Source organism: Protobothrops mucrosquamatus, unplaced genomic scaffold, assembly GCF_001527695.2.
Source record: "Protobothrops mucrosquamatus isolate PMUCROS unplaced genomic scaffold, P.Mucros_1.0 scaffold195, whole genome shotgun sequence".
NCBI lineage: Eukaryota > Metazoa > Chordata > Lepidosauria > Squamata > Viperidae > Protobothrops > Protobothrops mucrosquamatus.
The window spans coordinates 320,437-335,668 of record NW_015386551.1 but is presented as its reverse complement, the minus strand read 5'-3'; the positions used below and the strand labels follow the sequence as shown (position 1 = coordinate 335,668).

At 34.8% G+C, this 15,232-nt stretch overlaps 1 protein-coding gene across 1 annotated transcript in view; it reads right to left on the bottom strand.

Annotated features, from left to right (window-relative positions):
- LCOR (ligand dependent nuclear receptor corepressor) overlaps nucleotides 1-15,232 on the bottom strand; it is a 56,068-nt gene that overhangs the window by 18,533 nt on the left and 22,303 nt on the right. Inside the window, exon 6 of the mRNA XM_015813794.2 lies at nucleotides 12,692-13,660. Within this exon, the coding sequence (XP_015669280.2) occupies nucleotides 12,692-13,660 (969 nt within the window). The remainder of the gene's footprint in view (nucleotides 1-12,691; nucleotides 13,661-15,232) is intronic.

The following is a 15,232-nucleotide window of genomic DNA, read 5'->3' as shown; positions in this document are numbered from 1 at the left end:
CAAATTTGGTTTTTAAATAACTTTTAAAAAAGAAAAGGCCTATATTAATATTTCATTTTAACCACATTTTAAATTTTGTATATTGTATTAGCTATTCTGTTTTAAACTGGCTGTAAGCCGCCCTGAGTCCACTAGGAGAAGGGCGGGGTATAAATGTGATTAAAGTTAAAGTTAAAGTTAAAGTTAGAAAAACTTTTTATCACAGGAACACTATTCCCTTTGACTTCTAACTTGACTGTATTCAAAAGTCTTTCTGAAAACCTAGCTCTTTCCCCAGGCCGTGGAGGTGTCTGGCAGGTTTGTCTTTTAAGGTGGCTTTTTTTCCTGGTATTTGGGGGGGGGGTTTATTTCTGCTCTAATTGTTTTTACCATATGCCACCCAGAGTGGCAGTTATACATTTCTAAAGCAAATAAAAATATACAACTGCAAGTAGAGTGTAGAGATTACATTTTCAAAATTCACAGCCAGAATTCTGAAAATTATAGCTTTAACATATGGGGGACACCAGATTGAGAAGAGCTGATATATGAACACTTAATCTAGACTGATGTATTCCTTGATACCCCTGTATCAACTACAATAGCTAACAGCGCAACTGATCCACTTATGAATTAAAACAAAAACAATGGGAGTCAATGGCATCTGTGGGCCAATACTTGATTATTATTTCAGAAAATGTACCATGTAAGCATTGTTTTGAGAAGCAGTGACATTTGATACTAATTAAATGATAATATTTATTTGCAGTATTTAAACTTAACACTTGTTCAAAAATAACATCTTAGTATATAATTGAAGTAAAGCTCCCAGAAGGCACCACAAGTACAATGCTCCTTATTCAACTGATAGCGCACAACTGAAAAGTAATTTCTTCAGAAGAAGCCTTGACTTAACACCCATATTATGTTGGTAGAAATATGCAAAGATCCCACCGCAATGCAGTGCATGAAAAGGAGTGATTCTATAAGTAGCACATTAGAGTTGGGAGGAGGAAAAATGAAGTTGTGTTTTTAATAACTACATCTTCTATTACCTACCTTTTTTCTGTTTCTCTCACATGTAATCATGAAGAATAGTGAGATATATCAGTGAAATATACATCAATTATTGTTAAATTGCACTGCATTTGGTAGGAAAAATATCTGGAACAATTAGGCAAGCTTGGAGTTTGTCAGTACATCGAACCGTCTCAAAGGTATGTGCTATTGTGCAAAGGCAAGAGGTGTAAAAACTTCTAATAATTACATTATTTGGGTTTATATACATGCTCTTCAGGGAAACTACATTTACTAACAAGTTAGCTAATACCAATATTAATATTGCATTCAATAGCATATAAATCATAAAAGAAAATGGCTATTGTCGCTATTATGTTTCAAACAGTACTACTACTCTCACTTAGAATTTACTTACCAACTCAGAAATTAAATCCTTTAAAAATTCAACGGGAATAGTTGTCTATGTAAAAAAGTGTTCAGAATTAAAAACACCAAGAGTTTTAACAGCACCTGGAAGAACATCAGAAATGCTGTGCTGAAAGGAATTAAAAATAAAAGAAAAACCTTTGGGGAAAGAAACTAATCCAAAACTCTTATTTCATTTGGTGGGGATGGAGGAGTGGCTCCAATATTTGGTGATCCACAGAGCTTGACAGATATTTAGCCAAAAATATGTTTCTACACAGACTGGTAAGTATAATAGAAAGGTGGGATTATGAAGATTTCATCCCCTTAATTTAGTCCTTGCTGCATGTGTTCTTTTGATTGTATATGTTTGAACACAAGCAGCATATCAAACACACCCTAATTATTATTCCAACAAATAATCTCTACCAGGTTTTGGGGGGGAACTGTATCTGGTTCATTCAGGTTTTGATTATGCTACAGCAGCACAAGATTACTCTTTTAATCTTCAGTCTATGAATGGGCATCTAGGAAATCATGGCTTTTCTCTAATGGATGTACAACTTTATTCAAAGATGTAAGCATATTTTCTTGCTAAGATTTATGTTTCTTCTGCAGTAGAGATTGATAAAAGATAAATACTCCATACAGTATCACAACATAATTAATTACAGTATCAAAACTTCCGTTGAGATTAATTAGCCAGAACGTTCCAGAAGCAAGAGATTGAGTAGAAAAGTGGCACATGATGTTTCCATAAAATACTAAGTAGAAACACTCTTGGTTATGTAAGACAATTCTTAATTTGAACGGAACTTTCTATGTATCATCCCCTAGTGTGATTTTGTGTTGTTCCTGGTTCATTTCCAAAGAGTTCTGTTAATAGTGTTTCACCTCCTGGATTGCTTACAAACCATACAAGCTTTATATAGCTCACTGTGCCACTTCCAAGCATAGAAAATGAACCGTGAAATCTTTATATCTAGACTAGAACAGGTAAGATCAAGATGACCTCATTAATGTATGTGAGACAAAAGAAAAGAGATTACTGAATAAATACTCTACACATATTTGTACTGGCATTACAATGGATAATTTTAGCCCAGTGTTAGTTAAAAAAAAACCTACCTAACAGAAAAGTCATTCTTGATCAATGGCTACTCACTAGAGCTCACTTTCAAACAAGAATTCAAATTTAAGAAAATATGTCTATATTCTACTTTATTTTATTGTTTAAATAGAAAATTCTATTAAATATATTAGTGGTCAAATATTAGAGTGATCTGTTTAAAGAGATGAGACAGAACACAGTCTGAAAAAGCTATTATATTCAGCAAAGGATGGGAACTATGAAGAGAATTGGTATTGTACTAAATATACTAAATGTAGATATGGAAGAGACAGACCAGTGATGTATACCTAACTCTCTCTGCTACATCCAATTTCAAAACCTCTTTAAAAAAGCATCTACCTACAATTGCAAAGTTCTGTGGCACTCTAATGATGCTAAGGTCTGGATATTAGAGGATATTAGAATTCTCTAAAAATCCTACTGAATGCCTTATCTGGCAGGGATGTTGTTTAACTGATTTAGCCCAATTCCTGTGAACTAGCTGTAGGGCATTTGGAAGGTAGCAATTCTGATACTTGGAAAATAGCAATCCAGCATCCAAGAAAATGGTGTGGAAGGAAAAACTGGTTGCGTTTAAATAGAGTGCGGAAGATTATGTAAGTTTGTAAGTGGCATGTACTTAATTGGGGGGGGGGGGGGAAGGAAGACAACCCTAAAATGCAGGGTCCAGCCCAGCCTCCTACTGCAGTTTGACCCACTCCATTATTAAACAGGAACTGCTTGTTGACTAATGTAGACTATATCTCTGCTTTATGGGATACGCTAAAAAAAAGGGGGGGGATTTTTCATTCCACTAATGTTCCTGTTCTTTTACCATTATAAAGATAGGAAAATATAACCATCCTTGGCTATCTATGCACATGAACCCAGACCTACTTATTTTAACAAGTTAATTTATATTATTCATAATTTTAATTTTCATAAATAAAAATATCATTTGAAACAGGAGCTTTGTTGTTTAAAACCCAATTATTATACCCTATGGTATTTAAAATAAATTAGTGAGAATTGAACATTGTGTTAAAAACTCTATAGTAGAGATAAAGCTAGAATCAAAAAATGATATATACATAACTTGAGAACTGTGCAAGCTGCCAAAATGAGACAGGTATGATTATAGAAATAATACAAAATTATTGGGTAAATATAGTGAATCACGTTATGCGAAGAGCAGAATGAAAAAGTTGTTTTAGAAAGAGCAGGAATTTTAATTTTTAACTAGACCAGATTATATTTTATTCTTGTCTTGCATATAAACACAAGATTGCTGGCAAATATAATTCTAACATTAAGCACAATAATTAGCAAAAATTCCATTTGATTTTAGGGGTATATTTCTGATAAAATAAGATAAGATATAAATTCATCCATTATTCTCATGTAGTGACAATTCCTTTTGAACATAATTGCAGATGATAAAGTCTGAGATTTATCAAATCTAGAGATCCTAGAAAAGCTCACAGTGCAGCAGTATATACTAACATTTTACTGCACTGAAAGAATATTCAGAAGGAATACTGTACATGAAAATGATAGGCAAATCTTGTGGTGACATTCCTCATCAAATATTATTTATAATCCAATTCTTCTTTGAGGGAAGAATTTTATTCAGTCAATTCATATAAGCCCCCCCCCCCCGTTTCTAAAATTGATGTAAACATTTTGCTGCAAGAGAAGATGCATTCATAGGCATCTGTTTGACTTTTCAAATACATTTGTGGCTTCAGCTCATTAAAGCACATCAATCTATTCCATTAGACAAATACATCATGAAAAGCAGTACTATTATTATTTAAAAAGACACTTTAGAAAGCAGTGCTTTAAAACATTCAGGTTTTCACAACAAAATTTATTAGAAGAATAGTGGTTCTGAAAAGTCTAGCATCCAGTGAAAACTACCATACATATTACAGCTGGGAATGTGTTTCCAAAATGACATGGCCAAATACAAGAGGGTTGTTTAACCCTTATACATGCACAATAGAATCAGCATTTTGACATACAATGAAAAGAGAGAGAGAGAACCACATGAATTAAAATTTTATAAGTACTTATCACATATATTAAGACACAGCTTATTAAGTCCAGTCAAAAAATCAGAACTGCATTAAAAATTAAATGTAGTGCAATCAAACCAAAAACCTTAATTTGTGATCATAAGTGCTCTACTACATAAAATGTTGATCATAGCAAGGAACAAAAAAAGTTCAAATCACACAGTACAAAAAATCTGTAAATAAATACAAGCTACAGTACAAGAGAAATATTAACTTATACAATTCCGTCAAACTGTAAACAGTATATTGAAATGAGGTCCATAGATTAAAAAGGGGGTTCCTGCTTTATTTTTCCATGACACTTATACTTTTAGAGGTCTGTAAAAATGCCATTTTTACTTATTTTACATGCAGAGAACTTTCTAAAGTGTAAAAGCGTCAAATAATAATGCAGGAGCAGCATTAGTGTATAGTTACAGTGAACTTGATGCCAGTACAAGCAGTTGGAATTAAGCTAATATGTTACTCACACCAATTTTAATGTTCACCAATAGACCCATTATTAGAGCTGTGAAATGCCAATACATTCATAATCAATGCATGGCAACTAGAGGTCAAACACCTGAAAAGGGCTACAATTTGGAAATGACCATACATTTCCACAATATAAGTGCTCCTGCTGATTATTTGAAAAAATTTACACACTTGCCATATTACATCAACTTTGGCAGAAGGATTACTAATAAACTCAAGCCTGTCTGACCCATTGGCTTCCATCACAGTGGCCAGTGCACAGAATTCCTAGAGACATTGCATAACTAGAATGTAGAGGTCAGACATCCAAGGGTCAGTGCTCAAGCTTATAAGTACCTAAGATGAAGGAGAAACCACAGCTAGACTGAGAAGCTGCCCCTGCTCTATTTACAGAGGCAAGTAGGAATGTATTTGACATTAGCTGTGCTGGCTTGGTAGTGGCATTTTTAAATATTTAAGATTACATATATAATATATATGTATATACCATAATACACATACTATATATAGAAATTTCTTACAATACATAATTATCAGGAACCCCCCCCCTGCGATCTTGCTCAGTAGTAATAACTGAATATACAGAATGCCACTACGTGTCTGAGGCACTGCGTGCTGGAGAGTAATATGCAGCTTTAAAATCCGTTTGGCTGAGTTATACCTGGATACCTGAACTGAGTTTAAATTGACATTCATCAAGGATGTGCTATTAGCACATTAAAAAAAAAAGCAAAAACAAAAAAAAACCACGAGTCACTGCTAGGTTTAAGAATAGTGTACAAGTACCTGAATTGAATGAGGGTAGTGTGTAAACTGTCCCTGAGGGTTTTCAAACAGTGTGTGTACAAGCTGGAATCCTAAGCACATTAGTTTAAAACTTACACTGTGGACTGATAAAATACCAACATTTGACGACTGAGTGAGTGGAGGTTAGAAAGTTATGAGCAAACACTCAAAACATATTTATACATGTTTAAGCAGCAGTTAGCTGCTTTAAGCAGAAGTCCCACAGATCTCTACCCCAAATGGGACACAAGAGAAGTTGCCATCTGTCAGGTTTTTTCTTTGAGGCTAGGGCACACAGCAGCCGCCACTGACCTTCTTTCCAACAACTAAATGTAGGATGCACCTAATTACAGACTAGCAAAAAGGTTAGATTTTTAATGTATTTTCTCTATAACATATTAAAATCCCTTAAGATCACTAATGCTGGTATGCTACTCTAGTTTGTTTTTTTTAAATTCTCCCTTCATTTAAGAAATATACCATTCAAAAAGTTAATGGTATAACAAATATACCATCCAACAACTTAAACATTAAGATCCGTTTTCAGTCCTCTGATGTAAAAGCATGTCAGTAAATTTATATTAAAATTTACATGGTAAAAAGGTTTGAATTTCAATCAAAGATTCTAAATACTGCTCATTCCCTGAAGATAAAAAGGAGAAAAATCCCTACCCATTTCCCTAGTGATATACTCTCAAACCAAGTTCCACACAAAGTTCTACAATTATTCTTCATTTAGGAAACTTAACTTAGCCTCCCACATTTAGATCCCAAATTTTAAAGCCCTAAATGGTCTTTAAAATAATCTATTGAAATGTAAAATATCAGACCTGTATGCCTACAAGTTTCCTGAACATTATATGACTGAGTTATTTATTATCAATAGAAATCATCTGACCTAAAAGCAATAAATCTTTTGTGGACTGAAACTTTTAACAGTACCTTAGACTTGAAGACCAGATAAATTAAGACTAGAGTTGCAATAATAAAAGTGCTGAAAGGTCCTTTTCCTGCTTTTCTTTTTGTTATTTTTTAAAATCTGATTAGACAAGTATATTAATGGACTGTAAAGATATTTTTTATAAAAACTGTGAAGTTCTGTTAAATGTAGCACCAAATGTGAGGTACATTAGAGACTGAGGCGGCACACCCATAACAGCAGAGTGGGAGAAGAAATATATCCATCAATTTTTTTATAAATTTGTTACCCTCAACTAGTTTTTACTTATCAAAAATTCCTAATGTATGTTGTACTAACATGAGAGAAAGATCTTGGAATCTTAGTAAAATAATCAATGGGAGTGTTATGAGCAGGATGGTAACTTCTTGAAGAAAATATAATGAATGCTTTCAGGACATAATCCAATTAGAATACTTCTGTCCTACCCAGAATGCTACTGATATACAAAAGGTACAAAATCCAGTTATCCATCAGAGAAAGCATGCAATGGCTAATAGTTTCTTACTATAGTATCTTGAGTATGGATCTTCTGTCTATATAATATCATCTGCAAATGAAGGGAAGTAAAAGTATGCCTATTACTTCTGTTTAAATTATAATTGCATAATTTTATATTTGGCAGAAAACCTATTTGTTGATTAAATTTCAACTCATAACTAGATATTCTGCAATGCATTATTTAAAAAATAAGCAAAAGTTCTATATCCAAGAGCTGCATAATCAACTCTTTTAATTCCATTCCTTTTAGCTCCAAAGATCACTTCTGATTTAGTGATGATTCCTGATCAACTTGTTCCACATCCTTTCCTATGTGCCCAATTATCAGGTGTAATGTAAAGTGTTATAATAATTGATACTGCTACTGCATTGTCCTCTTTTGTAGTAGAAAGAAGCTAGAACTTGTTGCTAAGGTGAATGATAAAAAATAATTATCATGTCTCAGGTGAACCAGAACCTCCGCTACTGAACCCATTTCTTTTCATTTCTGAAACTGCTTAGGAACTATCTGAGTTTCACAAGTTAATTTGGGAACCACTGACAAAATAATTTACCAATTATTCGCCTATCATATTACTCAGCAATTTTGTCCTGTTAAACAAATATCTCTGTAAAGAGATCCTCTACTGTTAAAATGCATGTAAATTATTAACCTGTTGTTTATTTAATGAGAAGTAAAATAGTAAGTGTGGATCAAAAATATATGACTATCTCTACTAATGTAAAATATGAAGAAGCGTGGTAGAGTTTCTAAACAAAGTCTGACAATAAGCAGATAACAAATGATTAAAAACACCAAATGCAAGTATCAAAATATGCAGTCAGCAAATTCAAGTTATCAAAAGGGGAACGAGGAAGGAGAGAGGGAGGGATGGAAGGGAGGGAGGGACGGAGAGGGAGAGAGAGAGAGTAGAAATCTTTCGAAACTACAAAGAAGAAAGCAAATGAAGTCTTATCTCAATTGTTTACATTACAAACTGTTCTTCTGAAGGCTGCCTAAATCTTTCAGGCAATCTAGCACATTAATCTTTCCACCTTTGGACTGAAGAAGATGACTTAAATTTCTAGAGCTCTAGCAAGGTGCTTCTAAATAGGAGAAGAGAATGATAAATGTGCTTCCCCATCTGCCTATGTGCCATAACTCTTTTCACCTCTAAAAAAACTCACAATATTTATAAACATGTAATCCAAAATGTACTGGATTAGAAGTTTTGACTAAATATTGTATCTACTTAAAATCAAGTTCCTTCAACTGCTTATACTTGAGAATATTCAAGATCAACTATGATAAAGAAAACAGTCCCATACTGCTCTCTTCTTTAAAAGACACATTGTATTTTTATAACAATATTAGAAGTTATTTAAATTTGTTTCAAACCATATTTAAAAATACATACAATCTAGGCTTTTCGTTAGGCAGTTGAGAGCAGCCTTTGAATTCTCAAGAAATATTGATTTATTCTTGGTGCATTTGGAGGGATGCAAGTGTAGGATCTTTAAATGCTCCTAATTAATCAATTTGGGGATTATTTCACTTGGATAATTAAACGTAAGACCACAGCCTGAATCCTATAACTTGAATTCTTGATAATTATGGTGAAGAGGCCTGGGGCACTGGAAGCGAGGTCCTAAAATAGCTGATAGTGAAGTAATTGTTCATCAGATCTCCAGATTTTTCAGGAAATTTTATATTTTACAGATCCAAGTAAAAAACTGGTACATTTTCTACACACTGGGCTTGTTCCACAGAACTGTACAATAATTAACTCCACACTTGAACCCCTACAACACTAAGCCTTAAGTCATCTGTATAACCTGCTGCAGCAAAAGGTCACTAACCAACATCTAAATTCCAGTATAATAGAAAACTTGATTTTAAACATTTTTTTACACACTCACATACTCACATTCTCTCTCTCTCTCCCTCTCTCAAATCCACACACACACAGTCATTAATCTTCTGGGCTGGGAGTAAAGGGAGAACTCACCCTTTATACACTGTCTCTAAAAGCAGAGGCTGTCATAAATGATGTTCACAGTTTCTTTCTGTTGTGCAGGTGCAAACAACACCATCAACAGATATGCCATATTTCTACAAAAATTCTGGTTGTAGGTTAAACATACATGATAAAAATGCCCCGGTTTTCCTCCTACAGACTTAACTTCTGAAGCATTGCACTTGGCTATTCCTTAACCTGCGTGAAAATCAGCAAGGGAAACAAGGCAAACATTTCTTGCAAAAGTTTACAAGAACGTCCAGTTATTAGAAATGGTAGGAAACAAAGATTTTCTTACAAAGACAGTAGCAAACCACATTTTCCCACTATGATCAGTTGGGATTTTGGTCATGCAAATGTCTGTTCAGCAGAAAATTGAACATGCTAATGGGTAAACACTGATTCCATTTTTTCTACAGGCGAAATGCTCCCAAATACTACTCAAAGCTACACCAAAGGCGCCTATTAGAGCAGTCTGACTTTAATGGACCACTTAGGGATCTAAAGCAAGATACAGCCACAGGATGAACCACCTTGGAAAAAACAAGTAAGATGAAATCTTATAACAAAAGTTTAACATTAAAAAGGTGCACCTGAATATTACGACTAAGTTTACAAAACCTACAATAAGATAAAATATAGATATATTTATATCTTTTGAATATTCAGCAGCGTTTTGTTTATTTTTGAGAGGCTTCTGAAATTTTAAAAAGGGACAACTAATTTTAAACATGCTTCACAAAACAATAATGGCTATTTTATATTGCAATTACCAAAGTAATGCAATTAGTGCTTTAAAAATAACCTACTTTTTTCTTTTCTTTTTCTTTTCTTTTTAAAAACAGAGACCTTTTGAGGAAATATGGTTGTTCCAAAGCTTCTGGGTTTTTTTTTTTTACCTGAATAGAAAGTGATCACAGATAATAAGTGTTACATTTCAAAGCTTTGTAGATAAGAATCTTACAATCTTCAGGTCCCAGGACTTAAATCTGAGAAAATTGTTTGGTTGTTTAATTCATTTTCTAACCAAAGCAATAAGAATACACAACTATCACTATCTATTTACAGTTCTCAACCTATGGTCTGAAATGACATACAATTAGTTCTCTTCTAAACTGCAGCATTAAAGGGTAGGCACACCATTTTTCTGCTGCACGATTGTCATCCACTTAATGATACAAATTGAAAATATTAAGTAAGTAAAATGAGCACACCAAATACAATAATAAATTTTACGGAACTCAATTCATACATCACTTAAATAAAAACAGTCACAAAAGGTTAAACCTCAGACAGCTAAAGTCTATGCAAGTGTTACACTTCTCGCTTGCAGCAAAACCCTCTCCCCCACTTTCAATAGCAGATGAAACCACAAATTTAAAACAGTGCATTTTTATTGCAATCTCCAGTGAAGCTGGATTATATTGCAGAGTTTCTATACTACTACAGGGCTTTAAACAGATGTCTGTACTGAGATGGCATCTAGGACAGCTAAGGAACTCTGCTTTTTGAGTATGGAAATACATTAAGCAAATTTAAAAAAAAAAAGTACATTAACAGTAGTACAAAGCATATATGGGCTAGAAGCCCAATCTCTCTCAAGAATGAGAAGTGCATATTTAACATGACAGCAATGGTGTGCCTAACCTCTGCTTCCCAGCAATCCACTGTATTCAATCAACAAATCAAGAAGGCCCACAACTAATTGCCCCAAATTCAAGCAGCAGTCATTGGGGTTATTTTAGGCCATCTTCCTATGAATCATAGCATCCACTTTCAGTCATCAGGACAAAAACTAACCATGAACAGTGCTTAATGTCATCTTACACACAAATCCCATTGCCTCTTTTGGTTGTGCAAAGCAGGATGGAGTCCTATCAATCTTTTGCACAGCTATGATCAAATTATCTCTCCACCTGAAGAACCGTTAAGTCTAATTCAGTGAAGCTGCAGATCCAGAAAGCTTTAATTAAAGCTTAAAATATAAGAATGAAAAGATGCTAACTAAAAAAAGGCTGAATAGTGGATTAGGAGTGCTTCTGATGATCTACCTATGTGTGTGCTACTCCACTATTAAATCAATAGCGGATAAAACAAAAACAAAATGTCAGGAGATGCAAGAACATTTCCTGTTACTGGCAACTTTAGTATTTAAAAAGGAAACACCCATTGGGTGTTCAACCCTGACAGCGTTATAGCTAGATAAGATGCTCAGCCTAAACCAGACCAGAATGATCTGATCATAGGTTTTATTAAAATTTGTAAAAATTTCTTCCCTGAACGTTATAACATAGATCCTTCATTTATACAACTATTTAGTCAGACTACTGAGGTTGTAATATTTAGAAATTAGTGAATTTACGAGGGTTTTTGTTTGTTTGCCCAAGAATACAGTAAACTGTTATTTGTATTTCTGACCCCCAGAAAGGTATGTTTTAACTAATTGTTGGAAACACACAGTCTAGTGAACTCAGGATCAAATCTACGAAAAGCATATTGGTCACAAAAACCATATTCTTGTTAAAATGAGGAATACCCTAGTATATCATTCAGTGTACCCTGATTCTCCTAGAATACAAGGAGTTGTTGAGATAAGGCTACATCCTCAAACAGGCAAGTCCAACCCTCACCTTTATAAAAGAATGAACAAAATTACTATGAAAGTAGTGTTCCAAAGAAATTAACCAAAGCATTTTGCAGGTAGTGTACACATGTAAAGATCCCCCTGTCCCATCCCCACCTGCCTCACCAGGTGAGCACTAAGTAAATTGCAAACAATAAAAACAAAACCTCCCAATTTAAAATAAAATGGCTCCTATTAGATCTAATAACAAACCAGCTCCAAATCTCTGAATTCCAAAAGACCAATTATTATTTTAAAAAATTCTTTCCAACCAACTGGATCCAAGGGAACGAAAAGAGAAAATCTAAGTATAGTCCAGTAATCCAGTTTTGTTTTTGAAGTCTGGTATTAAGAGCTCAAGAAAGGGATTATTATTATTATTATTATTTAAAAGGCCATATGAAAAAAGCAAACCCAGTAAAATAACTGAAAGTCCATGCAGGCTCAAGAGGCAAGCAGTCCACTTCCATGTCTGCATTTTTTGTGAGGTAACTCAATTCTCTATAAAATATTAGAGAAACATGCAAAAGGCCAAAAAACAAAACAAAACACAAAAGGCTCTAAGCCATACTGAGCCAGAAAATTTACAAATATGCAACATTCAGAGCACCCTTTTCCCCTGTGCCCTCACAAGTCTCTGCTGAATTGCAATGGTTCTGCACCCAGTGACTGAAGAGGAGTTAGGTACACACGGCTGGAGTTGAACAATGCCATAGTGCTCACCCAGTTTAGTATGCAATTGGCACTCTACAACATCCCTAATCGTCCTTTGACTCATTTGCACTGTGTGCTGCCTCTCCCTGGGGATCTATCTCAAGCTTTACAGAGACATCCTGTCCCTCCGAACGCATCAATTTCATTTTTTTCTTTGGAGGGTTTTTCAAAGTGCCCAGCCTCTCTTTCACTTTATACTCCAGGGTGCTGTGGGGAATCCCATAAATACTCTGAGCTTTGGAAACGCTCATTTTCCCATTCATCACCACAGAAATCGCTTCCTCCAATATCTCACTGTTGTATTGTCTGTATCTGCCTCTTTTCTTCCGAGGTTGCTTAGAGCCAGGATCACCCTCCTGATCAGAGGTGGAATATGGCTGTCCAGAGGTAGATTGCTCAGCATCTGAGCCCCAGGAATCTGGTCCAGGATCCAGCAAGCTCCTCCTATTTTGTTTCGGAAGGATAGCCCTTAACTTTTTACTAAGCGCGCTCTCCGTTTGTGAACCCATCACCAAAGAGCTATAGCTATACTGGTCACCAGAACGGGATTCCCATGAAAGGTCCATGCCTCGAACTTGTGGTATCTTTAAATCCACAGGAGTTGAATGGCTCATGTCCTTTTTCCCATCCTGTTTAGTTTGAAGTGCCATTTTTTGAAAAGCAGAGTTTTCTGTAAGAAAAGGAAGGTCACTAATGTTGTGGAGTGCACCATTTCCCCTGAATTTCATTCGGGTAAAGTTGAATTCGTAGTGTGGTTTTGCCCAAGAAGCCTCCCTGGATAGTATCATGTGCTGTCCGTGATTCTGCAACCCAGATGGCCCATGGCTGGCAGCGGTAGCATGCTGGTTTCTGCTCAGCAGTTCTTCACTTATCTGCAGTGATCGAGCCAATGGAACTTTGAGAGATGTGGAGTGGCCAGACCCTTCCCTCGTTCCATCCTGCCAGCTTCTTGGGGGTACCCCATCACCACTCCGAAGTCCCTCTGCATGGTGCTGGCTGGGTCTCCCAGGTCGCCTAATTGGATGGAAGGAAACTGATGTGAGCAGGACTTGCACAGGTAGGGAGGAATGGGTGAGGGGGCCACTCCTTTATTAGAAGGCCTTGCTTGGGTAACATCACTTTTGTTGTTTTATTATTTTTTTTTAAGTCTCAGCAGTCAGTTTTTTAAAATGTTCAAAAAAAAACAAAGAGAAGCTTTTTGGGCAAAGAAAAATGAAACCTGTCAGCTGGTCTTTGGTTGGGTTCACAAAATCTTGGAGCAGATAAGACTTCGCGCAAGTGTCTGAAAATAGCATCTTAATTATAGATTAGAAAAGAATAATCACCAGAGTCTATTCACGACTGTATTACTAGTGTGACGTTACCACTAAACAAGTACAGTAATAAAAGAGTAAGCCAAGTGACAAATTGCAGCAAGTTCAACACACACTCATACACACCAGCCATCTGCACTTTTTATAAAAAGTGAAAGCTCTGGACGATATGGATTCACACTATACATGCTAATTGCTGCAGCATCAAAACTGTTCAGCAGAACTCAAATAATTTTTCTTTCCATTAAACACAAAAACAAAAATAATGAAGAGTTCACAAATTTAGTACTAATGTCCAGACTTCATTTATTTTTTAAAAAATGACATCATGAGTTACAAAAACATTGGTCTCATTTTTTATTTATGCCAAGTCATAAAGAAACAGTTTCTATTTCAAAACTACAGTACTCAGCAGTCTATGCACGTTCCAACTTTACTAATGCAACAGATTAGGAATTAATCTATTTTAATTTTATCCAGTTTAATCAGACTATTAAAATATGTAAATTATTTACAGTGTATTCTAATAAATAGTCCCCCCAAAACATATGTAACACATTCTTCTTTGTTGTTTCCATCAGGACAATCATAATGCACGTTTTCCCATTTTACAACTGGAAAGTTCTGAGAGCATGGAATGGACAAAGAACGTATTTAAAAAGATTTTAGGGATTCTAATCCTTTAGGTATCTGTTTTCAATATTAGAATCCAAATTTAAAATGTTGTTTTGATAACAGGTATTATTCATTGTTTCTGAACAAAACAGCCGCGTGATTTATACTTCTGATAGACATTTAACATATGCTGAATATTTCTACTTTGTCTGATAACAATGAACCATTGTCCAGGGAACATTAATTAAGAAGACAAATGTTCAATGGCATTAAGCTTAACAGTACAAGCATAAACATAGGCAAACAGTACTGTTTGACAACTCTTAATGCCAACTTCTTTACATAAGACACAGCAAAATATGCTGATATTTTGAAGATGATCTTTAACTTTTCATGTAATGTGCAAGGTTTAAAACAAATTACAGAAATTATGCTAAATTGTTCAGAAAATGAACAGATACAGTAGATATTCCTCTTTAAGAATCTTTGGGGTTTTAGGAACCTAGAGACCACAGGGCTAAATAAAGAATCCATGTAATCATCGATTTAAATATTTAAGTATTTCATTTTGCAATTAAAATTGGCGGCTGCAAACAATGCTATTTTATGTAGAAGTCCAACTAATTATAACAACATATTTACATGGCTAAACTAAGCC